The 26,687-nt window shown below is 45.4% G+C and overlaps 1 protein-coding gene across 2 annotated transcripts in view; it reads left to right on the top strand.

The window, feature by feature from the left end:
• Nucleotides 1–26,687, top strand: part of caska (calcium/calmodulin-dependent serine protein kinase a) — a 110,178-nt gene that overhangs the window by 36,919 nt on the left and 46,572 nt on the right. For both annotated transcript variants that reach the window (XM_080019675.1, XM_080019676.1), the window contains exons 2-5: nt 13,824–13,936; nt 23,092–23,197; nt 25,202–25,279; nt 25,557–25,629. In XM_080019675.1, coding sequence (XP_079875801.1) covers nt 13,824–13,936; nt 23,092–23,197; nt 25,202–25,279; nt 25,557–25,629 — 370 coding nt within the window. The remainder of the gene's footprint in view (nt 1–13,823; nt 13,937–23,091; nt 23,198–25,201; nt 25,280–25,556; nt 25,630–26,687) is intronic.

The following is a 26,687-nucleotide window of genomic DNA, read 5'->3' on the forward strand; positions in this document are numbered from 1 at the left end:
TTCCCTTTTCCAGGTCTTGCCACTGAGTTGTAAAATGGGCTGTTTTGAACCGTAGCTGGATGCCTCTGAAGTAGCTGGTGATCAATCCCTTGATGTGCAGATGGATGTGGTAGTGGTCTAATGCTGCATTTATAAGGGCTTGAGGGATTGATCCATACGTATTGACCAAATCTAGCCAGATCACTGTCAAGTCGTCTTTGCTTGCTTTGGCCTCCTGGATCATCTGACTGAGAACTCCAGTGTGTTCCAGACAGTCGGGGAAGTGTGGGATCCCATATTTCTGGATAGAGGTGTCAATGTGTCTGTTCACGGTCATGTATGGGGTCATCCTTTTAGCCAGTACTGGAAAGAAGATTTTGCCTTCTACACTTAGAAGTGAGATGGTTCTGAATAGGCCAGTGATTGAGGAGTTCTCTTTCTTTGGCACAGAGCAGACATCCACCTTCTTCAAGCACGATGGAATAGTGCCCCTTTTCCAGATCCTCCGGAACAGCTTCCACAGCCTCCAAAAGAGCATTGGGCATTTCTTGTATACCGCTTGTTCCGGGGACAGATCCTGTTCTGGCCTTCTTCACCATCCTTCCAGGATGGTTTGCTGATGTTGAGCTCTTTTCCATGTGTTTCAGCTCAATCGACGTTGGGGTTGGTTTCTAGAGCTGTTGTTGTGGGTCTCCCTCCAACTCTACTTCCTCTCTGGGGTGGCCAGTCTTCCGGATTTTGCTTCATCCAGCAGTGTTCTGGTAAACTTGAAATGGTCTTTAGTGACCTGAGCTCTTTTGTGCTCTTGAGTGCTTTCTGTTCTCCGGAGACTGCTGGGACGTTCCAAGAGTTGACTCGTCAGGTCCTTGATGCCTTCCCTTTAATCGGCAAGGTCTCTTTTGTACTGTTTGTTGAGAGCCTTAATTTATTCCCTCAAGCGATGTATTTCTCTTTCTCTCCTTTTAGTGTTAACCTTCTTGTCCTCCGTTCCATGTCCTCCGTTCCAAGATTGAACAGGGGTCCTGTTTTCCACTCTGCCCTGGCTTAGTGTATTTTAAGTTTTTTTGAGTTCTTACAGGTCATTCCACAGTGACACTTTATTTCCAATACCTCCACAGTTGATGTTGTTGTGGTGAGCCGTCTCTGTCCTTAAGTCATTCGTGGCAGTTGCCGTTGTGTCCGTCCTGTTGAGCCCCCTCCCCCTCTTGGGGGACTCTGGGGGTATTGTGTATTATTACTTTCCGGAGCTTGTTTGGTGCCCTCCTGCGAGTGCTGTGCATAAGGTCCTTGGCCTCATACACCTGTGTCAGTCTTTCCTGGAGGTCATCTGTCTTTCCAGAGTCACCGAACTTACTCAGTTGCCATCCAGACTTTCCTTGAATTCACTGGTTGCCGATTCATGAGAATAATTACAGCTAAAAAAGACGCTTACCCTTCATACACCTTCTGTGAATGTAGCCTTGGCCAGGAGGAGTTGAGGTCGTCAGTGTTATCTGTGTGTTGTCTTATTGTATTTCATCATAATCTCCATCTTTTCATTTTTTGGCCACCGCTGATCTGCATCTACCCGTCCAAATTTATCCAGATGTGTTCATAGGCCCCAATTTGAGAGATGTCAGGTGCCATAATGGGAACCAAACAGCGCAGGACTGCCCAACACAGCCTGATCCAGGATACAGGATCAGGCTGGATAATGTTGGATAATGATAATGTTGTCGAGGCACTACGCCCTTTGACCCCGTGAAAAATCGCTGCTTACTAATTCATCCCTGAATGCATGGGAGAAGCAGGAAAGGCCTTCCACTGCAGTGCTGTCAACTGGCACTCTATATGTCCCCTCCACCAATAACACCACACACATAGGTCTGTTAAGCGAATGTATAGATTTCTCAAAAAACAATCACTTTTATTGGCCATTTATTTATTTTTTAGTTCACTCTCTCTTTCTCTATCCCTTCTCTCAGTTTATCCCTTTTTCCCCTCCATCTCTTTCCTCTGGGTGATCCGATCAGTCCATCAATCACTGATCTGCTCTGTCATTGCCGTCTCGTTGTGCTTTGTACCACCAGTGTGTTCATTCCATTTCGTGTGCCCCTTGTGCCCTCACTCTTTAACACGAAATAAGCTAGCAGAACGCAGCCACTGGATCAGTGGGTGCGAGGGGAGCCTCAGAGGGAGAGTAAGTGGGAGTTGAGCTTTGCGGGGGAGGACACACTCTGCCTCCCTGTCACATCAGATGGACCTCAATGTCCACAAACTCTCAAGCGTCTCCTTGTCTTGCTTCCCTGTATTTCCCGCATTTTCATTCAGGAACGTGTGTTTGTCTAAAGTGTTTATGCATGCATGTGCTCTCTGCATTCCATCTCATTAAGAACCTGTGTGTTTTTGACAGGGCCCCCAGTCTTCAGTGGGCTCCCAGTGTGCGGCTCTCTTTTCACTAATTGAGCACTGCTGCTGCTGTTTTTTTGACCCCATTCCACAGGCTGGCATGTACCCGGACCCTGCAAATGGCTGACAGAAGCCAGAAAGGGGGCCAGAGGCTTGAGGTTGGGAACATGAGGTCCAGTATAAGTATCATTATTGGAGTCAATAACTAGTGGAGTTCGGATTACTTCACTAAGAATGTGTAGCCTTGGTCGAAATGGTGGTCAGGGTGGGTTGGTGTTGTAAAGTTCAAGGATTGTGTGTTCCATTTATTATTTCAGGCCACTGCACCTCGGCAAACAAAGTTCTCTCTTTCTTGCTAGGCATCATTTACATCAGCCATGGCTTTCTGTCTCTCCGTATTTGTACCTCTAGTGTAAATATATCGCTACTACTCAGTCATTGTGAATCGTGTAGATTCTAATATCCCCCTGTTTGCGTTAGTGCATTTTTGTGCATTCTGTAGACATACATCTGCGTATGCGCAATGACTCAGACAGAATACTAAAGTCTGATTTCATCCGCCCTCTATTTTCTTTACTTAATCTGCCATTCTCTGTGATCCCTCATTACCACATCACAGCCAGGAGGTTACATGAACTCTCTCAATCCGCCGAAAAACCAGGGCTCTGGTGAGAATTGTAATGCACACCCCATACTGAATAATGGAATAAAAAGGAAGCTGGAAATTAAGTATTGGAGCTGGTGATGTGCCAGAGAAACAGGATGGTTTCGGTTTGTGTTGATTGGCAACCAGTGATGAAGGTGACCTCATCAGCTTACAGGTTACTGGTGAACACCCAAGCAGGCCAGTGCAGACAAGCAGCATGCAAACTGAAAACAAATAGAAATTGAGGACATTGAGGACAGAAACAGAAAATAATCCATCACCACCAGCTACACTCATGTCACGCAGTGGCTAACTTATTTTAGAAAGGGTCTTTTATTTGAATAATGAAGATTCTTCAGGAATGGCCATCCAATTCTCAGCATTCAATTAGTTTAAATCCAAATCCCAAGCCAAGGCATTGGAAGGCGTTGCATGGACCTGGTATAAGGCTTCCAATCTCACTTCCTGCCCCCGGAAACCTGTATGATGTAACAGAACTGATGCAGCCTCATCATCACGGCAGCATCACGGTGTGCTTCGCAGAAAATCCGGATGTGGGTTGTTCCTGTGATTTCATCATCGCAGCTCAGGGAGTTTATTCACTTCCTGACCTTAAAAGCACTGTGAGAGGACTGTTAGAAGAGATGAGTTTGGGAGGGGGGCAGAGAAGGGGCTCAACATTGCTAGAAGAGTGTGATCACGGTTAATGAGCTTTCACTTCAGCAGTGAATATTAATCACTCTGCGTAACACTCCAAATTAATATCCTTGTAAACCAAGAGGTGTTTGGCCTCTTGATTCGCTGAAGTCAAGGCCCTCCCAACGACCATCATTACTCATCAGATGGCCAAACGCAATTAGAATATGTCCTGGAAAGAGGTCTCCTCCCTCCTTCACATCCCTTCCACTGCAATATGGGACTTGGCTGCCAGTGCTGGACCAGAGACCCCATCCAAGCCTGGTGGCCCGCTTCTTCTTCTTCTACGACTGCGGCACTGCTACATCAAAGCCTCTCTCACCCCAACTCATTGCTCTCTCAGGGCTTTTAGAGGAAAAGCTTGTCAGTTCTGCTGCATTGGCTAGTGTGTGTGTGTGTGTGTGTGTGTGTGTGTGTGTGTCCGTGTGTGTGTGTGTGTGTGTGTGTGTGTGTGTGTGTGTGTGTGTGTCCGTGTGTGTGTGTGTGTGTGTCCGTGTCCGTGCCCGTGCGTGCGTGCATTTTTTGGGGGCCCCTTGGTGAGCTAGCTACCAAATGCTGGCGCGTCCAGGTTGTCAGTCTAATCCCCTTGGGAAGGAAAATAAGCAGCCCAGCTCTGGCTGATTACATAATACATAACCACTCTGCCAGAAAGGACAGAGGGATGAAGGGGAGGGATAACTGGAAGGAGTGGATAAGAAGGTAGCGAGTGAGAGAGAGATGGAGGAGGAGCTAGAGAAGGTCATTTATGTTGATATAAGTGATATTTGGTCATATATGTGAATATGCAAGGTTCTTATTGGGGAGAAGTTGGTTTAAAAATCTAAACTCCAACATCTGACAGTTAATCCCTCCTCAGGCCATTCAGTCCTGAGGCCATTCAGTCCTGAGGCTTGTGTTCTCCATTATGGTGTTTTATTATCTCTTTCTTTGTTTGTCCATCTCTCTTGTCTTCCCCTCATCCTTTGTCTTCTCTCTCTCTCTAGCTCTCTCTCGCCGTTCTTAATTTTTGGTGTTCCATATTCTGCCTCTCTGGGCAGACGCTGGGAAATGTCAGGCATGTAATTGAATTTGTAGCACCGCTGGAGCCACATAGGGTGCATTCACACCTACCCTGTTTGGTCGGTTTTCATCGAACCATGGTACGTTTACTCCGTTAGTCCGGTTTGTTTGGAGAGGTGAGAACATGCATTCAAACTCTGGTGCGGACCCAACAGTCGAACCATTGTCCTCCTGTGATCCAAGTGAACAACGACCTGCTTCGTTACATAAGAGACCATAATCTGACTTAATATAGGAAGAAAACCAAAATCAGTGTGTGGGTTGAAATCAGATTTTTACGCTTGTGTTTCCAATGTTCTTATTTGGTTGGAACACCAAATCATAATAATGAGAGCTAGGATTGCAATCGCAATACACTGCTGTTGCGCCATTGTTGTACGTGACAATGTGATTTTGTGACAGAGATTTTCCTTCATTCATGTTTTCCTTTTCTTTTTCTGGATTATGCGATTTCAATGCATCCTCACTCCTCGCCACCCCGGGCATTGCAAGGCTTCCTATTAAAACAGAGCTATGTGACGCTTGAACAGCTGTCAATTTGTTTCTTTTTTCAGAAATTAACTGAAAATCCCCCAAAAGGATTTGTTTGTTTGAGTCTCTGGACAAAACCGGGACGTCAGGTCATCAAAAAGTCTCATGAGCCATTTGCCAATTGATTTGGGGGGGATGGGGGCGGGGGCAGCGAAGTGCAGTGTCAAACTCGTTTTACGCCAGCAGACTTCCTGCTTGGGCTTCAGGGAGGACTCACTGAACGAATCCCTGCAAGAACAGTAGTTCGTGAACGTGACACTCAATGGAAGTCATTCGCAATTCGACGAATGAATCAGTGAACAAATCTTTTGAGTGAACTGAATCAAAAGATTGGTGTCCCTGAAAGGAAGCGGAATGCCCACCGCTAGCTGTTACAATGGCAGCGATGACAGCGAATGCCTGCAGCGTAACGCAAACGGTGACGTCGCCGCTGAACAGAGTGTCTGAACGGTGTCATTTGTTTACAAACTTTGGTTCGCTTAACACAGGACTTTTGTGAACACTAACCTGACCTCATGAAAAATGCAGCCAAGTAGCAACTTGCTCTTGAATCAGACCAAATCTAGTGAACTATAAGTGTGAAAGAGCCCTAAGAGTGATCAGCAGAAGCAAATATGCATCTGTCCGAGGACCGACCCTTGTTTAGATTTGGCTGCAATGGCCACATACACGACCAGAAGCCACTTCAGGAATCTGATAATATTGCCATCTGTGTGTGTGTGTGTTCGGTTCCATGTTTACATGTATTTGAGTGGCTGGGCAGCTTGGAAGCATTTATCACGATAATCAATTTTACACAATATTTGCCTCTCTACAGTATGTCTCTCTATATCTGCCTCTCTCTTGCTGTCTCTTGTAGTGTGTTTTGGGTCATTATGCTACTGGAAGATCTGACCTTTGATAGAGGTGCCGTTTTCTGACACTGGGTTCAAAATACACTCTAAAGTACACTCCAAAATACCTTGGTCGTCTCCTGATATCAGTATGCCACGCACAGATTCAAGGCACCCAATAACAGAGGCAGCAAGGCAACCCCAAAAAATCACTGAACCCCCTCCATGTTTGAATGGTGGGACAGTGTTCTTTTCATGGAAGGCTTCTTCTGTTTTCTGTAAAACCGTTCCACAGGACATTCATGCAGGAGTATGTTTTTTTATTTTAATAACATAATTTAGACGACCAATGGAATCACAACATGACTGTGTCTTAGTTTCACACCGAGGCGACGCCACTTAAAGCTTATGTACAATAATATCAAATTATTGCCCACCACTGTGTGGCTTTCACTTTGAATCCTTGACAGTTTGTGAGGCCTTGCTTAGCTGCTGGTGCATCTGACTTTATCGTACTATGACAATGGGACGAACTGTTGCCACGGACACACACCCATACATACCGGAGATGCACATCTCATATCCTTAGCAATAAATGTCACAGCCGCCCTTATCTTTACAAAACAATAAAAGCAATTAAAGTTTAACCATGCGCACTGGTGTGTGTGTGTGTGTGTGTGTGTGCGCGTGTGTGTGCGCGTGTGTGCGCGTGTGTGCGCGTGTGTGCGCGTGCGTGCGTGCGTGATCTAACGCTGAATCGCAAGGACACTGCGCAGGGACTCTGACTGCTGTAGGTCAATCGTGTTATTTCTCTTTGAAGTGATAGGGCGGGTGGGGCGGGGGGTATTCAGTTTGTTGCAATCTGCGACCTCACCCTTGGATGCCGCTAAATTCTACACACTGGTAGTTTAAGTGGTTCTCATGTACTTGTTGAGCGGCCTAATCCGGCGGTACATAAATAATCATTAAACAAGATGGGGACAGAAGGAGTCAGCACACCAGTGGCCCTAATGGCACCTTGTGAATCAATGTCTGCACTCATTGGCCAGTCGCCCCACATTAAGCACTGCCTCCACCCTTAAGCTCTGTCCTCTCCCATCGCTTTCCTTCACCGTCTCCCCCCGCGTCGTTCTTTTCGTCTACTGTAGATCGGCTTCACTCTGGAGGAAGTAACATTTCCCTGTGTCGCATTTTACGATTCCGCCGTCCCCTGTGTTTTTCAGTTCATAAATGGCAGACTTTTTATATTACTGCTTCCCCCCAAGGGACGCTTCACTTTGTAGCGCCGTGCACTATCGCACTCAGCAGCCTTGTTACGAGATGTAAAACAGCTTTTTATTTGTCTCTGATTTGGTGGCTTTTAGTGGACTTTCTTGTGGCGGAGTGGGAAGAAGCCAGGCGCTTAGCTATTAGGTGTGTGTGTGTGTGTGTGTGTGTGTGTGTGCGTGTGCGTGTGTGTGCGTGAGAAAGATAGCGAGAGAGAGTGGGAGTGTGTGATCCTAACTGTACTGCCTTACCTTTCATCCAGTCACTTTTCTTCTCTTTTTTCGCTCAATCATTTCACATTTGTCTTTGTTGTTCCACTCCCGATCTCTCTCCCAATCTCTCTCTCTCTCTCTCTCTCTCTCTCTCTCTCTCTCTCTCTCTCTCTCTCTCTCATCCTCCTGCTTTTGTCTCTCATCACACACACACACACACACACACACACACACACACACACACTCCTGCCCTCCTCCGCGGGAGGTGTAAACATGTTAATGACGTTCTATTAGCGTTGATTCTTCTTAAATGTCTCCTCCTGGCTGGAGCTTGATAATGTCCTTGGGACGACATTAAGAGCGTTACGGTGCTCGGCGCTCCTCTATTCCGACCCATTTGGCTCACGTCGGCCCTTTTGTTTAGTCCTCCCGCCACGGTTGTTTATACCTTCATTAACTTGTCTTTAACTTTAATCGCCTCATTGTTTTCTCGAATTCGATTTTCCTTCACTTAAGGACAACACGTTTTAATTGCTGCATGATGTCTGCAGTGATGTGCTCCTTTAAATCACATGTCTGTGATTCCGACACACTATATACAGTATATATATATACTGTATATATAAACAACACACTATTGGAGTGACTTTGAAGCAAAGCGCTGGCTGCAATCTCAGCTCAGGGCGCCGCAAAGCTGCTTAGTGCCGCGCCTGCTCTCATTGTTTCTGGTGGGCTGGCTGGCTGGCTGGCTGCTGAGAATCCATGTTGTTTGGCTTAATGGCACTCGGACTGTCACAGTGGTGTTAAGGGTCATGGACCAACACGTACGTACACAGCACACACACGCGTTCCCTGTTGGTCTCTTCTTCTGTCTGTTCCTTATTCTCTCGTGTGTGTGTGTGTGTGTGTGTGTGTGTGTGTGTGTGTGTGTGTGTGTGTGTGTGTGTGTGTGTGTGTGTGTGTGTGTGTGTGTGTGTGTGTGTGTGTGTGTGTGTGTGTGTGTGTGTGTGTGTGTGTGACTGCAAACCCTGGGAGCATTAAGGTTGGGCGATGTCACAATATTTTTTGGTAAATGCCTTGATATTGATTATTTGACTATGACTATTTGTGCTTTCATAATATATTTACAGGAACAATCATTAGCAATGTAGATCTTATCACCAAGCAGGTAGAGGCATTGATTAGAATTGCTAGAACAGAAAATTGCATTACTTCAATAATGCTGCATTAAAGGCGACATTTTGGTTTACTTGCAAATTACCTTCTCCTAGAGACACACACGTGGCACACAGTTATACTTCCACAACAGTGTCCAGAGTAGGAGTAGTGTACAATGTCCGCGGTGGTTACAAATGGTCGTCCCTCACTTCCTCTTAGACCCTGCACTCAATCTGCCGCGGGGTCAGCAGTACCATCAGCAGATTAATGTCTCCTGCTAAGACAGCTCCTCCTGCCTGGGAGGTCAGCGGGGGAGAGGATGGGGTAGGGTTTCAGATCAAGGGGTCGCTGTGGGGTCATTAAGGGCTGGGGGATGGGGGGGAAATCTCTTCATTGGTATTGTTTTTATAATGCTTTTGTAATCCACATCTGGTCAACACACACACACATACACATGCAGACACACACGCACACAACCATTTAGCCTCCATCCAAGGAGAAAACATATCGGTTCTCTTGCACTTCTGCTTTTTTTATCTAGGTTTTTTTAATCAGCTTTTTATATGTTCACACTATTGACAATCTCCCATTCTTCTCTCTTTCTTGTCACTTCCACTTTACCCCTCTCCCTCTACTCTCAGTCTCTTCCTGTGGTTGTTTCGGAGGGTGGCTAAAGTGCCAAAATCGTCATTGCAGCTGAGTTCTCTTTACACCCATAATGGCTGTTGCCAGCTGCAGCTGAGCCCCATTCAGAGCCGGAATGGCTCCTCCACGTACAGTTGTTGGTTTTATCTTTTGACACACAGTTCCGCCACTTGGGCTCGGTCTGTGTCTTCCGCTTTTTCTTTCCTCTCTTTGCTTTCCCTCTGTATACTCTTCCAGAGAGATTTCTCACCATGTTAATCTTTGGGGTGAGTTGGGGCGTGTGGGGGGATATTGCACCATCTTAAAGGCTTTTCTGTCAGCGTACTCTGGTCCAGGCAGCTGTGTATCAGCCCTTCTCATCTGCTCGCGGCTTGGTGAACCTGGATGGATGACGTGATGTCGGGGAAACTCACTCAACCCGCAGTGTCCTTGCTTGTCTCATTGGTCGGCTGATTATTTGTGCGCCCACTGGTCCGCTGGCCCGGGTCTCTCCCTCTCCATCGGTCTATCTGCCACCGTCCCCCTCCCTCATCAGTCTAGTTGTCAGATCATTGCCCTGTTTGGCCAGAGCTTTTGAAAAAGACTTGAGAACAACACAGGCCATGCCTTCAGTGTTCTGAATGCTCTCTCACAGTCCTCAGTCCTTTTGAGATGGTTATTCTGGCTCTTGTCGGTCAGTGCTATGAGTGGAGTGGCGAACGGGGGCACTGTCAGTACCAGCAAGGACTGTACTCCTTCTTGGTTTGAGATTGAGGTCCTGGATAGCTGCAACCAGTGCTATGGACAGCAACTAGGGCGATAAAACGACAACGATAATTATCGCAATATATTTCTCCTCTATGTCGAAATAAAATAGGCTCGTGTTTTGAAAGAAGCCCCGCCCCTTCCCTCATGGGTAGGTTGCACTTGTGAACACACCGCCAGCGGAGACAGAGCACCAGTGTCCAAAATGAGCAGCTCGGAGGAGAAGCTGAAAGATGATATATCATTGACAAATGACGGCCACATTAATCGATAATCTAGCTTTTTTTTTGACACTTAAGTTCCGACCCAAAGCAGACGGTAAATATTCAATGTGTAAAATGTGTCGACGAGGCGGGTAACACCACAAACTTAATTATTTATTTCGATTTAGGCCTACTATTATTTTCTTTTTGATTTTATCTCAATTTTATTTCAGTTAAATCTAGATTAAAGCAGCTGCACTTGTTATTTCTTGCTCACTTCTTACTTACATTGAGTGCTGTGCATTGTTCATTTTATTAAAAAAATAATGTTTTATTTTCAGAATTTTTCCCCTTATTTTTCTTTGATATTTATTTTGTTAAAAAAGAGAATGCTAAATGCTGCTAAAAGTTTTGTTGTAACATTTATTTATTTAGTTACAATGCAGATTTTTATTTTAAGACTAGTGTTTATTTCATCTCTCTTTTATCAATTTCATTCCACCAATAAATGTGTTTTTAAAATGTATCATGGCATACAGCTGTCTTCATTATATATATAAAAAAACATTCAACAGAAATTGTGATTTTTATTTATTTATATATATATATATATATATATATATATATATATATATATATATATATATATATATATCGTGATAACATTTTTGGCCATATCACCCAGTACTAGCTGCAACCGTCTTGGGTACAGGGTCCATCTCGTACAGTGTCCTTTACCCTGTCCTGTCCCCGGCCCCCGTCCCTCTCTCCTTGTCCTGACTGCTCCGAGGCTTCTCCAGACTCAGTCGTATAGCGTTCCTGCCGTCACAAAGGAATGCCTGACATTTACTGTGCCGAGGAAGGGAGGGATTGAGGTGAGGTGTCTAAACTGGCGCGGGGCGATGGATAACAGTGGAGAAGAAGACATGACCGCATTACTAATGAAACCCTTGACCCACTGCACCTGCTCCATCAAAGTTGGCCAGGGAAGCAGGTTTTTATGTTTATTGTTCAGCTAAGTATATCTTCCCTCTACTCATTCTCCCTCCATGTTGTTTACTGGAGGCCCCCACCATCCTCTCTATTGATGGATAGATGGATGGACGGACGGTAAGATATGTCTACAGATGGATGGACTGGTGATGAGTGGTGCTGATGATGTGTGTTTTCTTTCTGGTTAATTACCCCCACCGCAAGCCAGTAAACGAAATACCTTTTAAGTGTTGGTGAACTCTGGAAACCAAGGAATGTCTCCTCTCCAAAAGTGGTCAACCTAGGAGTGTGTGTATGTGTGTGTTTATGCATATGCGATTGAGAGCTTTTGAGATAATAAACACTGAATGAAACATTTTTGGTCAGCAGTTTTGGTCCTAGTGCCAAAGCCATTACTTAGCAATATTGCACAAATGATGTGTGTGCAAAAATGATGCCTGTGCCTTTGGGCACCGTGCCTTTGTACCTCACCCTTCTAAAGCTAAGCAGCTTTAGCTTGATCACCATCTGCCCAACCAGTCTGTGGTTGTGTGCTGAGAAGGCTTCGCGCAACCTCCTTATATAGGAACGTACACACACACACACACACACACACACACACACACACACACACACACACACACACACACACACTCACACGCTGTAGTACCTGTGGTTAAACCATAATCTGAGATGCCAGAGATACTGTTTAGATTAGTTGTGAAAAAGGGGGCTGTCAGATTACTGCCAGGCTTGTGCAGAGTGCTGGGGCCACTGGGAATGGTAATTTAAACTGTGTGTGTGTGTGTGTGTGTGTGTGTGTGTGTGTGTGTGTGTGTGTGTGTGTGTGTGTGTGTGTGTGTGTGTGTGTGTGTGTGTGTGTGTGTGTGTGTGTGTGTGTGTGTGTGTGTGTGTGTGTGTGTGTGTGTGTGATGCTGGAGTAGATCGGCTCTCCGCTGCTCGCTGAAAGGATGCCCAACCGGAGCCGGCTCTCTTAAGTTCACCAGCGGTTGAGCAACCGAGGTAGACAGATACCAGATGGAGAGGTGTTACGGTATACTTGATGAAGAGATGGAGAAATGTGGAGGAGGCAGAGAATGACTCCCTCGCGGGACAACTGAAGCTTTTTTTATACAGCCCTGCACTCACAGCTCACCACTCAGTATCGCGTTTCAATGTGTGTGTGATTTTTCTCCTCTTTAGATAAGCACTCAGAGCTAGAGAGTCAGACAGATGCTACACCTACCTAACAGACCGCAGCAGTGAGAGGGTTGCGTGGTATTCTGCACTGTGCCAGGCAAACACACACACACTGTATTCATCCCATAGCCTGGTGATCCAGCCTTTTAAATCTTCATGACATGTATCCTCAAGTTCCACAAACAACTATGCAACAGTTTTAAATAAGAGGGTGTGTGTGTGTGTGTGTGTGTGTGTGCGCGTGTGCCCGTGTGCCCGCGTTCGCGCGTGTGTGTGATAACACTCAACGCGTATTAATTCCCTTTCCCAGCACTTGTGTGTGTTATACAAGATGCTTGGCTTTATTTACCTCACCCGCTCACTGGTCTCTCTGGCCAAAGAGAGTTTTTACCTGTTAGACGTGCACACACACACACACACACACACATACACACACATGCTGCTCCACGGTCGGTGCAGGTCAAGCCCATTATCCCTTGCTTGTGAGCGCCGTAGTCGCTGAGGGCTCTCACTGAGGCGGCCTGTTCCTGTTGAGTCTGACCAGCGGCTCCAAAAGAGGTGCACGTCTATTTACTTATCCCCTGAATGGGATAACACACGTTCCTCACAGGAGGGATGATTCAATTTGTGAACTGCGTGAACCCCAACGTCGAGAGCTTAACTGCGTAGCGAGCGTTTCTTTATGCTTATAATATGCAGCTGCACCCAGTGGCATCTTGCAGAGAGCGGGCCATAAACCGCTGCCACTCCCTGACCATTCTTGTTAGTCTTAAAGGTCCCATTCCCATTTTATGATTACAAATGCTGTTGATATGTAATTAATTAACTAATGAATTAATTAACGCGTTTATTTATTTATTCAAAAATAAAAACCTCTCAATGTTTTAAATTATTATGCAGAGAGTTCCTCTCCCGCCTAGAAATGCCGGAATCAAATTACACCTTTTTGCATGGCCTGTTTATTAATTGTTCAAGGAGATAGTTAATCCCAGGGTTTTTTACCTTCACGCTCGCGGTTCTGCTTTTTTTTTTTCATTTTAGGTTTTGTTATTGTCCTCTAGTTTTGACCTCAAGGAAAAAGCAAAAATCTCTAATTCAAGGGTAACCGATTTATCATTGTAAGCAGTGTTGATTGAGTGTCTTTAAGATTATTACTTTGGCCTTTGCACCAGTGTTTACCGATCTCAGATTCTGCTCTCCTTCTCAACCGAGATAAGAGCAACACCACTTTAAAGTACCTTGTGCTAAAAATTTAAACTGTGGATTAATTACCTGCGTGTTTTCTTTACAGAGGTCCCTTCAGCGTCGTCAGGAGATGCATCAACAGAGACACGGGGCAGCAGTTTGCTGTCAAGATCGTAGATGTGGCCCAATTCACCTCCAGTCCTGGACTCAGCACAGAGGGTACGGGACCCACACGAGCACATACACAGGGCCGGGTATCGAAACGTGACCTGTGTTATCGAATGCAGCATCGGTCATCAGCCGAACATAAAACTAAGACCCTGTACGGAACAGTGTGTTGGAATTTATTTTTACAGCTATAGGCATGGTGAGGCGATGAAGGCCATTTCATGACTTATATCTCAGTATTTCCTCTACAGAAATATATGTATTGAAAAGGTCTTGGTTGGGAACTGGTTTGCACCAACAAATGTAGTAAACCAACGCACCACACACCACCTCATACCAAGACCAAGTCCTTGTACAGGAAAATGTACTGTACTGTATTTTAAATGATGCCCAGTCCTGCCAGTGCACACACAGGGGGAGGGAGTCATGGAGAGAGATGGAAGGGTAGATAGGAAAGCAAACAGTGGGACAAGGTGGGATACAGGTAGACCGAGAGAAATGAGGGGGGGAAACAGTTTTGAGGAAAAGAAAGTGTTGGGTGTGCCGCGGGACAGGTTTACTACAGTCCATGCATCTTCCGGGTTATTTTTAGAATGCAATGAATAGCTCAACAATGGCTGCCTCCCCTCTCCTCACATTGATGTCAGAGCACACCGTGGAAAAGGTGTCTGTCCATCTGTCTGTCTGTACATTTTGTCCTTCAAAAACATCTAAAAACCTTCTAAACCTCTGGTCCTTCTGATGTAAATGTGAATTGTACTAAACTAAACTACCATGGAGTTTTGACTTTAAGGTTTACTTCACTTGTAGCCCTAAATACTGACATTACTGAGGTTTCATGCAAAAAGCAGAGCATCGAGGCAGTGCGGCTGCTTCTCTTCTACCAAGACAATGTACCCTGCTGGGTATGATGGAGGAAAATGACATGCATCAGATACCGAAAGAATGATAGGATTTTTCTCAAAGCACAGAGCAATTTCCACCAAATAACACTTAAAAAAAAAAAAAGACAGATCTCATCCCGGTCAGATCCCATCCTCAGTTCAGTTGAAGCACTTTAAGGCTGTTCTGAGCCCATGTGTTGATAGAAACATCTTTCAGGGGGACGTGGACTTGAATCTGAATGGATTTTGCCTCTGGTGAACCGGTTAGGGTTTTGCTTTATTACACCCAATCAGTCCAGCTTCAGTAATACAGTGGTACCTCGACTTACGACTGTAATTCCTTCTATAAGAACGGTCGTATGTTAAGACAGTCGTATGTCGAAGCAATTTTTCCCATATGAATTATGAAATCATGAAGGGTGAAAATAAACAAAATACACAGCACAAACACAGTAAACATGAAAAAAATATCGAACGATGTAGGTCGCCCACTGACTTACTGCTGACTGACTGCTGACTGGCCGCCGACGCACCAACTGCAAATTTCGCAATTCGATACAAATTTTCGCGACTATCGCTGCCCCTATCTTGGATTAGTCGTAAGTGGATGCAGTCGTAAGTCAAGGTACCACTGTACTGTCAAAACTTTTGAGTAATCACTTGCAGATGGTCCCGACAATGTGGGCTTAGTTTTCTGTGTTTTTGTTTTTGTTTTTTTTTTAGATCAAATGAAAACAAAGCCACTGTCAAAACAAGCCAATAGTACACTAAAGGCTTTCCCTGGATACATCACCATATGTTTTTCCCTCGTTTTCAACAAAATAGAATGCACGAGCTGCACAATTTTCCTAACTCCTGAACCTTTGATGAATTCCATTTTCATAGACCTCTTTACTGTCGCGTCGTTCTCAACAATTTTGTATTTTGCAATGTTATGGTGTCCAACTATGTTGTATGCCACCAAAATAAAATGATCTTCCAAGTGGGGAGTCCAGTCGCTGACTGGACTAATCAACACAAACAGTGAGAATGATGCCCAGTCCTACCGTCTTTGTCAATAATTATATAATATGTCTGACATTTCCAAGGAGTTGGTAATTTGTTGAGGCTCGAATTTGGAAATCTGCCCCAAGTTTTCGGCGACATTAAGGCGGTGGACGAGCATAGGCATTCAGTCATTTCTAGAAAGTGGAGGTGGAGCGACTTTACCTCCCCTTACCAACTGTGTTCCCCACTTCCTTTATACCCCCGGAGTACATGAGCTAGCGCAGGGGACGCACCATGCATTTCATTCCCTTTACATGGCTCTCGTGGGGTAACCGCCAAAGTGCTCGGCCGGTCGTGAAATGATCCCCCTTGCCTCCCGACGAAAACGGTGGACCTCACGCGGTGACGTGAGATGTTCTTAAACCTCGTCCCGGGGAAGAAGATTATAGGTTTTTGCTTCCACTCCGAGGGCTTCATCATCCTTTCCTCCGCGTCGGTGTGTTAGTGTTGGCCTGAGGTCAGAGAGGAGCACTTGTTTAGACACAACCTCTTATTATCTGGTCTGCCCTTTCAATATCTCACTCCCGTGTCGCTTGAACCTGAAAACAAAACAGACTCAAATGCAGAAGCCTCCACGAGATTCCGCTCACATATTATGGCACAATCGGGCAGCACAACCACACCTTTTGAACCTTGCATGACTGTTGCGCGAGCTCGAAAATTTTTACAGAGGAATCGGGAGTGGGGGAAGGTTATTCAGAACAAAGAAAATAAGTAAAAATTTGAGGAAGGAGAAAGCGATGCAGTGGCTGAGATAGCTCGGAGGATTTCCACTGAGCTCGCCTGACTCTGAGGATCTTGTCTGGGTTGCCTCGGCTCTCCTGCCCGCCGATAACGGCCCCTTCAAGCACCGGCTTCATTATTTTGATCTGCGAGTCCATCTGAGGGCGATCCAAAGGAGCAAAAACCCTAAAGTGAGGGTGAACTTTTTCCTCTTTGCGCAACGATCCGCTGCTTATTCTGATGTATTTGAATTCAAGTGAAACATGGATCTCGACAGTTCGAATGACAAAATGGTAGCAACTATATTCACGGCCAATATTCTCTCAAGCCTTTAAGCTCGAGCTGTAAATTGTACTGAACTAAGCTGACTCGGTGCTTTGCCATGAGCATTTTATATGAGAGTACACTGAAACCATCAGAGAGATTCAGAAGGGTCCAGCCTCGCACTTGCTGCAGCGTTGCTCAGTTAATTTGCAGTACATGGACAGCTCCTAGTGGTCACTCAACAAAAATGTTGGGTTTTACTTGCCGGTTATGTATACATACCCCATTCCGATACTCAAATACCATACATGGCACCAAAAACGACATAGTCTGTAGCGTGATAGTTGTCTGAGTCAAAAAATGAAGAAAGAGAATTTCCAGAATCTCAGATCGAAGTTTTAGTGACACGTGTAGAGGTGCACCGAATCTTTCTGTATCAAAGTGTGCCTGTGGTCGGCCATTTGGCAAAGTTATAATGCCTCATTTGCATTACGGGTGAGCTCCACATTAATTGAATGGTACCTTTTCTATTAACAAAATTGATTGTGTAATGATGGAGCTCTTATTGCAAAGTGTGTGCAGTCAATCGCTTGAATAAAATTGGCAAACCTGGAAATTACATGAAAGCAGCCTGTAAATGATGCCAAGTCATTCAATGGGGCAAACTTTGGAAAGAATAATGCGATCTCAAACCCAATACATATACACAAGTTAAAGTGCATGGGCAACTGTTTCTAAATTTAACCAGATACAAGTTCAAGATAGCTGTAAGGAATCAGAATAAAATAGTGTCGTAAGTCTTTTTTTTTTTTATGTTATATGATAAGTACTCATGTTAAGATAAGATAAACCTTTATTTGTCCCACACCAGGGAAATTTACATTGTTACAGCAGCAAAAAGGGGACAGCAGAAAATAGAGAGCATATCAAGTTAAGCACTATAAACAATATTATTAAATAATAATAATATATATGTTATTTAACGCATTACTCTAAAATAACAACTTTAAACTAGTCAACATTTTCGAGTACAATGGCAATGCAAAGCTTCACCTCAGTTAGCTGAAGACTTAACTAACTTGCTGAATTTGCACGGTTGGTACTTGTTTAACTACACAAAATAGCCATGTGACACATATTCAATGGGAATTGCACAAGAATAAACACACTACCCAGAGAGAGGAGTGTTGCAGGCCATTACATGTTAAAATAGTTGAACAATGTCATGTTTGTCATTTCTATACAACCATTCTCAGAGCGACAGGAACATGACATAAAAATTAAATAGCTGACATTCAAATAACATTCATTCAGTTGTGTTTGCTTCTTCGGTGTATAGGGGCCACATTCAGATGCTCCGTATATTCGTCAGACTAACTAATAGTTTTCCAACATTGCATTCTTTTTTCTGAGTAAAGATCAGGCTGTGAAAGAAGCATTACTTTAGCGTGTGTGACTTCCTTTTTTCTTTTAATTACCGGGTACGAAGGTCTAAAGTGATGTTAACTGCTGGACACTCACGGAAGAGCGAGTTCTCCCCCGCTGTCGGAGTATGTACCAGTTAGTGCACAACAAGCTATCGCTCTGTTGGCCTGGCAACTTTTCCTCCGGCCTATGGACGGACAGGGGGAGAGAGAGTGTGTGTGCCGGCGGGGCTGGGGTTGAACAAATGCTCTTCCTGCAGAGGTGGAGTATTTTGCCATCCCTGCTCTTCCTCATAAAGCGGCTGATGAAAAGTTGGCTTGAAGGATCACGCCAAACACCTAAATGAAAGTTTTTCCTTGTAACTTGTCCATCGGTGCTCCAGTCCCAAATTCATTTCATTGTGTGTGTGTGTGTGTGTGTGTGTGTGTGTGTGTGTGTGTGTGTGTGTGTGTGTGTGTGTGTGTGTGTGTGTGTGTGTGTGTGTGTGTGTGTGTGTGTACATAGTCATCGCAGTCCCCTGTCCTTTCTATCCGCTCACAAGTACCACACGGCGGCAATCCATCAGGGGGCCGCACTCGGCCGCTCACCTCAGACTACCTCAAAAATCGTCGATTGTTTTTTATTCCTGCCCCTCCTTTTGCCCTGCTAGGAAGCAGAGTGGCTGCACTTGAGCGGGCAGCTTGAATGCTGCTCCAGAGGAACCACGCAGCCACATGCACGGCAGGACGCAAACACACAATCCTTACATAGAGCTCTGACCAGGCGAAATGGGTCAGACAAGTTCTTGGCAATGGATTGGCTGGCAGAGACCCCAGACCTGAGACACACACAGACACACACACACACACACACACACACACACACACACACTGACACACACACACACGCTGACACACACCTTGTATATCCGCTGCCTGTGTGGTGGTCCGGCTGACGAATAGGTTAGGCCTCTGAAGGAAAGAGAGAGAAGGAGGCAGAGAATGAAAAGGATTCATCACGTCCCTCCACCGCCCCGACCTACAGTTCTCCCCTCTCGCTCCCCCTCAGTTCCCTCTGTCTCACTTTATCTCTCCACTTCCCTGTTTCTGCTCTGCCTTTATTTTATGCGTCTCAACTGCCGTTCCAGCTGTCATAGAAGCAACTGTACTGTTGTTTTTGGTGTTGGCTGTATTTGCCTGTTTGCTGGTGTTTTTTGACGTCTCACCCTAAAACCCTTGCTCAGTCTCATACATTGGAGGACATTGTCACACACACACACACACACACACACACACACACACACACACACACACAGGGCCCACAGTGATTTAGCCACAGTGACGTGACCTTTGTCCACGGCCGGCTTTGACTCCCCTCTGAAGGAACAGGGACTGCCCGGTGAGCACACCCGCTTCCTCCTCCCTATGTATTCCCTTTCCCTCTTGTTTTCAATTGTTCCGTCTCGCTTCCTACTCTCGTCCTATCGCTTCACTTTCTCGATGGCCGCTGACGTCACACTTCACGCTTGGGCCGCAGCGGTGCGGCCGACAAGCCCGATCTCAACTCATCTGCCCTTGTGGTCAGGAAGATAAAACGCCGGCGGCACATAATGCTAAGCAACGCCTTTTTACTCCGCTGAAGGCATGTCTCTAATAAAAAATCACAAAACAAAAAACACCTCCAGAGATTTTTAAAAGGAGCTTACAATCATTACAAGGCCCCCTGGTCCCGGACTAAAGTGTTATTCTGAAACGGCTCCATGACTAAATTGCCGTGAGCTTTTCGTATGTTGAAATGATTTCAAATTCGGCCATTTACACCAAGCTTGCACTTGGGTTTAGTGAACCAACATAAGTTTCTCCAATGCTTGTGCGCGGTTGCGTGCCGTCTCTTTCCATCCGTCTTCCCTCCATCTTGCTCAGTCTCGTCTTTTTTTTCTTTTCAGACTTCTTTAACGGCTTTGAACCCGTTCTTTAGATTTCACTTCTTACACCCTGATCACACGATCGATACCTTCCTTACGACTTACAACACACACTCGCACGTATATTAAGAGAGAGCCTTGTCTGTCGCGGTCTTCCCCTAAATTAGGAGCTCTCTGCGATGATTTGAGTCTTGTTTTCGTGTCCTCTCGCAATCTCCACCGGTAGTTACTGTGACGGACACTTGCGCTGGGTTCATCAAATGACATTAAACGTGGCGAGCAGAGGGACCCTTAAGGCGGCCACTAACCCAGGCTTTAGCATCATTAGCATCATGTTAGCGCCTGCAGTCTTTGTGTTTGTCCTTCGAGGATGAGCTTAATGTTAGTTCTGAGACGAGCAGCCTCGCTAGTGGCCTGTGATTTCAACTCAGGCTTTAATTAAATGTCAGTGGCGTACATTGCAAAACAATACAGTAGCTTTTTTGCGCGGCTTCCCTGGGTATATGTGCGTGCAATCTTCTGAGCGCTCCCATCAGGTCCGTTGCGGAAACATCTGCATAGTTTCATCTCTTCCTTCATCCCCGCAGCACAGTATCCCAGTCCATAAATCTCCCATGGCAACCGAGGGAACGCCAGATTCGGCGTCTCCAGCTGCCGAATAGCTTTGTTTGTGTATATATCTATCTCGTCTATATTCGGTCGGAGCGTGCTACATTGCGGAGGACGATATTAAAAGTTAATGCGGTTAAGGGTGCTTGGTAATGCGTTTCTGTGCCGTGAGCTTGAGCGCGAGCGCATGATGCAGAAAGGTTATGTAGATGATATATATCTCTCCAGCTGCAACCACTTCCAAGAGATGGAAGTGGGGTCGGTGGGTGGGGTGGTTAGTGGGTAAAAGGAAGGGAAGGAGGGTGATTGACTGGGAGTGCGACTAGGGATGTAGACTTGAGTGCAGAAAGCAGGGGTTTCCATCTGGTAGCCGCCTCTGCAGCCAGGGAAGATTCCAGAATCCAGTGTTTCGCACTCACTGATCTGTACTTCCCACATCGTTGACACATAAGCCTTCGTCAGGTTCCCAGGGACGGCGACTCCACTCCGTTGTCTTTAAGATCTGCCGTGCACATCTGTCCAGCATCCCAGCACCGTGCAGGACCGAGGGCCGACCCGTGCATTATACAGACCGCTGGTTTCCTAAAAGTGTCATCCAACAGCTCGTTCTACGCACCCAGTGCTTCCAGAAGGCTCCGGCCTTCTCTCCGCATACCATCCATCCCGCTTAACACGATGGTACATTTGCATCTACAGGGGAAAGTTACAGAATATTGATTTGCTCCGAGCCAGGCGTTTGTCGTTCCAAACCACGTTACATCCTTTCCAGATGCTCACTCCATCAAATTCTGTTTGTTTTCCCCTCACGTGGAGGGATATCTAAAACGATCATATCCCATGATGAGAAGATTGTGGAGAGATGTATTTCTCTGTTTCTCCTCTCTCTCTCTCTCTCTCTCTCTCTCTCTGTCTCTCTCTCTCTTTCTCTCAAGTGATGCCTTTGCTCCCCTATCCCCTCTTCTTTACAGTTTTATTAACCCCCCTCCGATTCTCTTAAGAGCTCATTAAAATGGTGGATGGCATATAGTGTGTGTTTGTGTGTGTGTGTGTGTGTGTGTGTTGGGGGGGGGATCTTATATGATGAGATTGAATGCAAGCAAACATCACTAGGAGAGAATGAGCGGTGAACGTGCAGGGTTTCAGGGACGTGACCCTGAGGGGTGCAGCGCACGCTACATGGGAAATGTTTTGCCGGGTCGTAGACGTGTCAGATGGGTTTATCAGGAAACCTCTGCGCTGTGAAGGCTTCTCAGGGGGGCTCGCTCTTCCTTGTTGCCGATGCTTAACTGATTTTCCGAGAAATGATTCTGTTCTTGGTGAAGGTGTCGTTTGTTGAAGAGATCCTGGGACTCATTGGTGCCAAATGGGCTGGATTTCTACCTCCTGCTGTTATCCCACAATGATTGGGCTGCCCAGTATATCCATGTTATGTCGACATCGCGACATGAGACCAGATGTTGTCATTGTAATATCGTGACAGTGTTAAATATTTCTTTAAGGCTGCATTACAGTAAAGGTCTGAACTTAGCTATCCAGATAACTATCCACGAGATCATTATTAATGGTCCTTATCAAATATTTCTTGTGTGTAAATATCTTATCAAAGTGCCAATAGATCATGCACTTAAGTTCAATGTTGCTCCAATGGTGGATGTATGCTTTGATTGTTTCAAATTATTGATATCCAGGTATTTAGCAAAAATAAGAAGAGATATTTCATTTTGTCAATGTCACCCAGCCCCAACTGAAAATGAAGGGGTTTTTTTTTTACTTCCAGGTGGTGAAAACTTCAGATAAAGCACTAAACTGAACACTCAACAGTACTGAGTTTCAGTAAAATCTTCATTGTAAAACCACTGATGGCATTTGTACATGCATCAGCCACAACATTAAAACCACTGACAGGTGAAGTGAATAACATGGATCATCCACTATTAGTACCCATCAAAAGTGGTTCAAGGAAGGACTACCGGTAAAACCGGCGACAGGGTCATGTGCGCCCACGGGCTGATTGGTGACAAAAGCTAGCCCGTCTGGTCTGATCCCACAGAAGAGCTGCAGCACAAATTGCTGAAAAAGCATCGCAGCTTGCTGCATATTGGGCTGTGTAGCTACACACTGGCTTAGAGTGCCCATGCTGACCCCTGTCCACCGCCGAAAGCGCCTACAATGGGCACGTGAGCCTCAGAACTGGACCATCGAGCAATGGAAGAAGGTGGCCTGGTTTGATGAATCACGTTTTCTTCTACATCATGTGAATCGATCCATGGTGAATATCTCAATGGAGTTAATGTATTGGAACCCTAAATAACTGCATGATCTTGTTCTCCCTGTGTGTTTGCGTTTTGCAGATCTGAAGCGGGAGGCCAGCATCTGCCACATGCTGAAGCACCCCCACATCGTGGAGCTGCTGGAGACCTACAGCTCCGATGGAATGCTCTACATGGTGTTTGAGTTGTGAGTCTCGGCCGCCGCACAGGACCCGCTTCAGAAAAAGGAATGGTTAAAACGACAGCAAGGAAAAAAAAAAAAAAAAGAAGAAGCGCTTGCTGTCAAGTGTTGCTGAAAAAAAGAGATGGGGATGGTGAAGGGCAAAGGAGGAGATTGACAGAAGAGGATTAAGGAGAAGGGGAGTGGGAGAGAGAGAGAGAACCCCCCGCAGTATTTGGTTTTATATTCAGCCATTATATGAGAAAGCTTGTTAACCGATGAGAGAGAGAGAGAGAGAGAGAGAGAGAGAGAGAGAGAGAGAGAGAGAGAGAGAGAGAGAGAGAGAGAGAGAGAGAGAGAGAGAGAGAGAGAGAGAGAGAGAGAGAGAGAGAGAGAGAGAGAGAGAGAGAGAGAGAGAGAGAGAGAGAGATTGAGATTCCAGTATATATATGAAGGGGCAGAGATGAGATTAAGATTTCATGCCGACCCCCCCAACACACACACACACACCCTTCTTCCAGAACTAATGCCTTTATCATTTAATTCCATTATCGCTGATCGGGCAAGTCCTTGGGTTCTTCGCACAGTTCTGCCCTACACCTTTATAAAAAAAAAAAATTAAAAAATTAAAAAGTTTAAAGGAAAATGCAAACAAGCTCCACATTCAAGAATTTCTCACGGTTTTGACGTGCACTTGGTGCGTGAACACACACACACAAGGGGAAAGAAGGAAGTAAAGATGTGAGTCAGAGTCTGGTAGCAATGTGGTCCTTTGAGAGTGGGAGAGATAACGAAAATAAACGTGGTAGATAAACGCAGGCGGTGTCACGTGCAGCCGCCCTCCCAGGTTTCACTTCTTCTTGGCACAAGAGGGTGGGAGGGGAGGGGGGGGGGCAGCAGAGGACAAGACTATGGATGTGCTCTCACCAAATCCCACATAACTTGGTGCCGTAATTAGAGAGAGAGAGAGAGAGAGAGAGAGAGAGAGAGAGAATGGGAGACTTTGTCAATGGTAGGTAAATACCCGGATTGGCGGGGGTGTGTGTGTGTGTGTGTGTGTGTGTGCGAACGCGCAGAAGGCCTTTTGTGTGAGTATTTGTCTAAGCAGGTTAATTAGGAGTGGGCCAGGCTTAATAGAGCTTTCTTTAAAGGCCCCGTCCCAAGCAGTTGGTATTGATTGCGAGGTGCATTCAGACCCACTGCCACCCGGCACCTCCAACCTGGCTTTAACCGACCGGGCTGAGGCGCCGTCGTTGTCGGAGGCATATCTTTCGTCCAAATCACTCAGCTGGGCTTTTTTCCCGGTACAAACCGCAAAAGCCTCGTCGTCGCAGCGGTTGCGCTCCACTCCGGAGAGTCAATTAATATTGCAGTGCTGTGCAAATGTTTTTATCTCTTTGAAGGATTCCGATATCCGTTGGAAAAGATGTATTTACTCTGGGGTTAAGAGATCAGAAATGTTTGAGTGTGCAAAAGTGGCAAGTTAATCTAAACCCCCGGCCCACACACACACACACACACACACACACACACACACAGACACTAACACACACACACACACACACACACACACACACACACAGACACTAACACACACACACACACACACACACACACACACACACACACACATTTACACACGGTTACTTTAACCCACGGAGATGGACCATAATTACAGCTTTTCCTCTCCCGAGCCAAGCCTCCGCAGCCAATCATTGGCAAAGACGGCATTGAGGTTTTAATAAAAGTACCTTTCCTTCCCACCTGCTGTGACCTTTATGCCACACTGACCCCACCCCACCCCCCCTTTCCTCCGCCTCGTCTCCTGTGTCAATCATTATTTTAGCCATCTGCCTGTCTGTCTGTCTGTCTGTCTGTCTGTCTGTCGGTCGATCTATCTCTCTATGTATTCAATTGAATACAAGGGGCTTTATTGGCATGGGAAACATGTTTACATTGCCAAAGCAAGTGGGAAAACTCAAAAGTGAAGAGTGTGAATGTAATCAATGAAAATCTCTCTCTCTCTCTCAGTATGGACGGAGCAGACCTGTGCTTTGAGATTGTCAAGAGGGCAGATGCTGGCTTTGTCTACAGTGAAGCGGTGGCCAGGTGAGATTTGAGGGTTTCACCACCTCCTGTTGTCCCGCACCTGTATATGTTTTCTCCCATATCCAGTTTTGGGATAAACGTTCCCCGCTTGGCACGCATCGTCAAACTGTGAACACAGTTCTCCAAGAAACATGGAGACAAAGTGCACAATTAGCCTTTTATATATATATGTATATATATAAAAATAATTATTTATTTTATATTTTTTTAATGCTGTCTGTCTTAGTCGTGCCATAGCCCTGACTGCTGTTTTTGTTTCATTTTCCTTTCTCTCCAGTCACTACATGAGACAGATCCTCGAGGCCCTCCGTTATTGCCATGACAACAATGTCATCCACCGAGACGTCAAGGTATTTCTCAGTTGGAAAATTTCCTTCTGCGTGGACATTCTCAGGGGCTCCTGTGCAGGCGGTTAGATCAAGCGGGCTCTAATCGTTAAAAATGTTCTTCAGCGGAAAACACTTGATAAACTTGTTTGGGCGAGGGCCTGACATTTACCAAAAAGCAACGAAAGAGCAATCAGTGAACTCTCTGCCCGGCTGTTTTAATTATTATATTCTTCTGTCAGGGGTGGGAAAACTACTATTATCTGTTGCTCAAGTAGAAGTATAAACACCCTGAGAACACAGCATTCAAGTACTTGATATTACATCTAGTGACGTTTCACAAGTTAAAGTATGAGTTCAACATCATGACCTCATATTTCAGTGCTGAGACACATCCCTCCACAATGCATTAAAAGCTCTTAAACGTTTAAAGGGCTTCACTTTTAAGTTGACCCTTTAGACATTGACAAAGTGACTGCACTGCTTGTACTAAAAACATTTTTAGTAAAAAAAAAAAAAAAGCACAGTTACCGAGAGTAACAGACAAATGTAGTGTAGTAAACATTGAGATATTTGCTTTAAAATATAGTGGAGAGAAAGTATCACCTAAGTTATGTAAGGGATACTCCAGTTTTTTTGGGGAAGGACATAAAGATCAATACCAATTTCATCCTTGTGTGTCCAATACCTGGGATAGTATCTCATGCTCCTGTGATTTAAGGAAAATATTCCTTCCAGCGTCTGAAAAGCTGCGTTATTCAAGCAGCACATTTTGTGTCTTCACGACAAGGAGAAATGAAACATCAAAATGGGGTCTTCGTTGTTTTGAACGCAGCTACATTTGGAACTAACGTGAAGTCAAGTTCAAGTGAGTCTGGGGTGGCCGGGTACGAACTGCAATGCCTCGTGTCAGAACGTAACCGTCAACAGAACTCAGCTGACTGAACTGGCAACCCGAAAGCACTAACACATTTACTTTCACATTATCAGTTTCAGCGGCGCTCAACTGATAATCACAGATGTACAAATGGTAATGGGTAAAAAATATAGATGGATAATACGTATAGCAGCACATATCTACT

This window comes from Zeus faber (genome assembly GCF_960531495.2).
Source record: "Zeus faber genome assembly, chromosome: 18".
Lineage (NCBI taxonomy): Eukaryota > Metazoa > Chordata > Actinopteri > Zeiformes > Zeidae > Zeus > Zeus faber.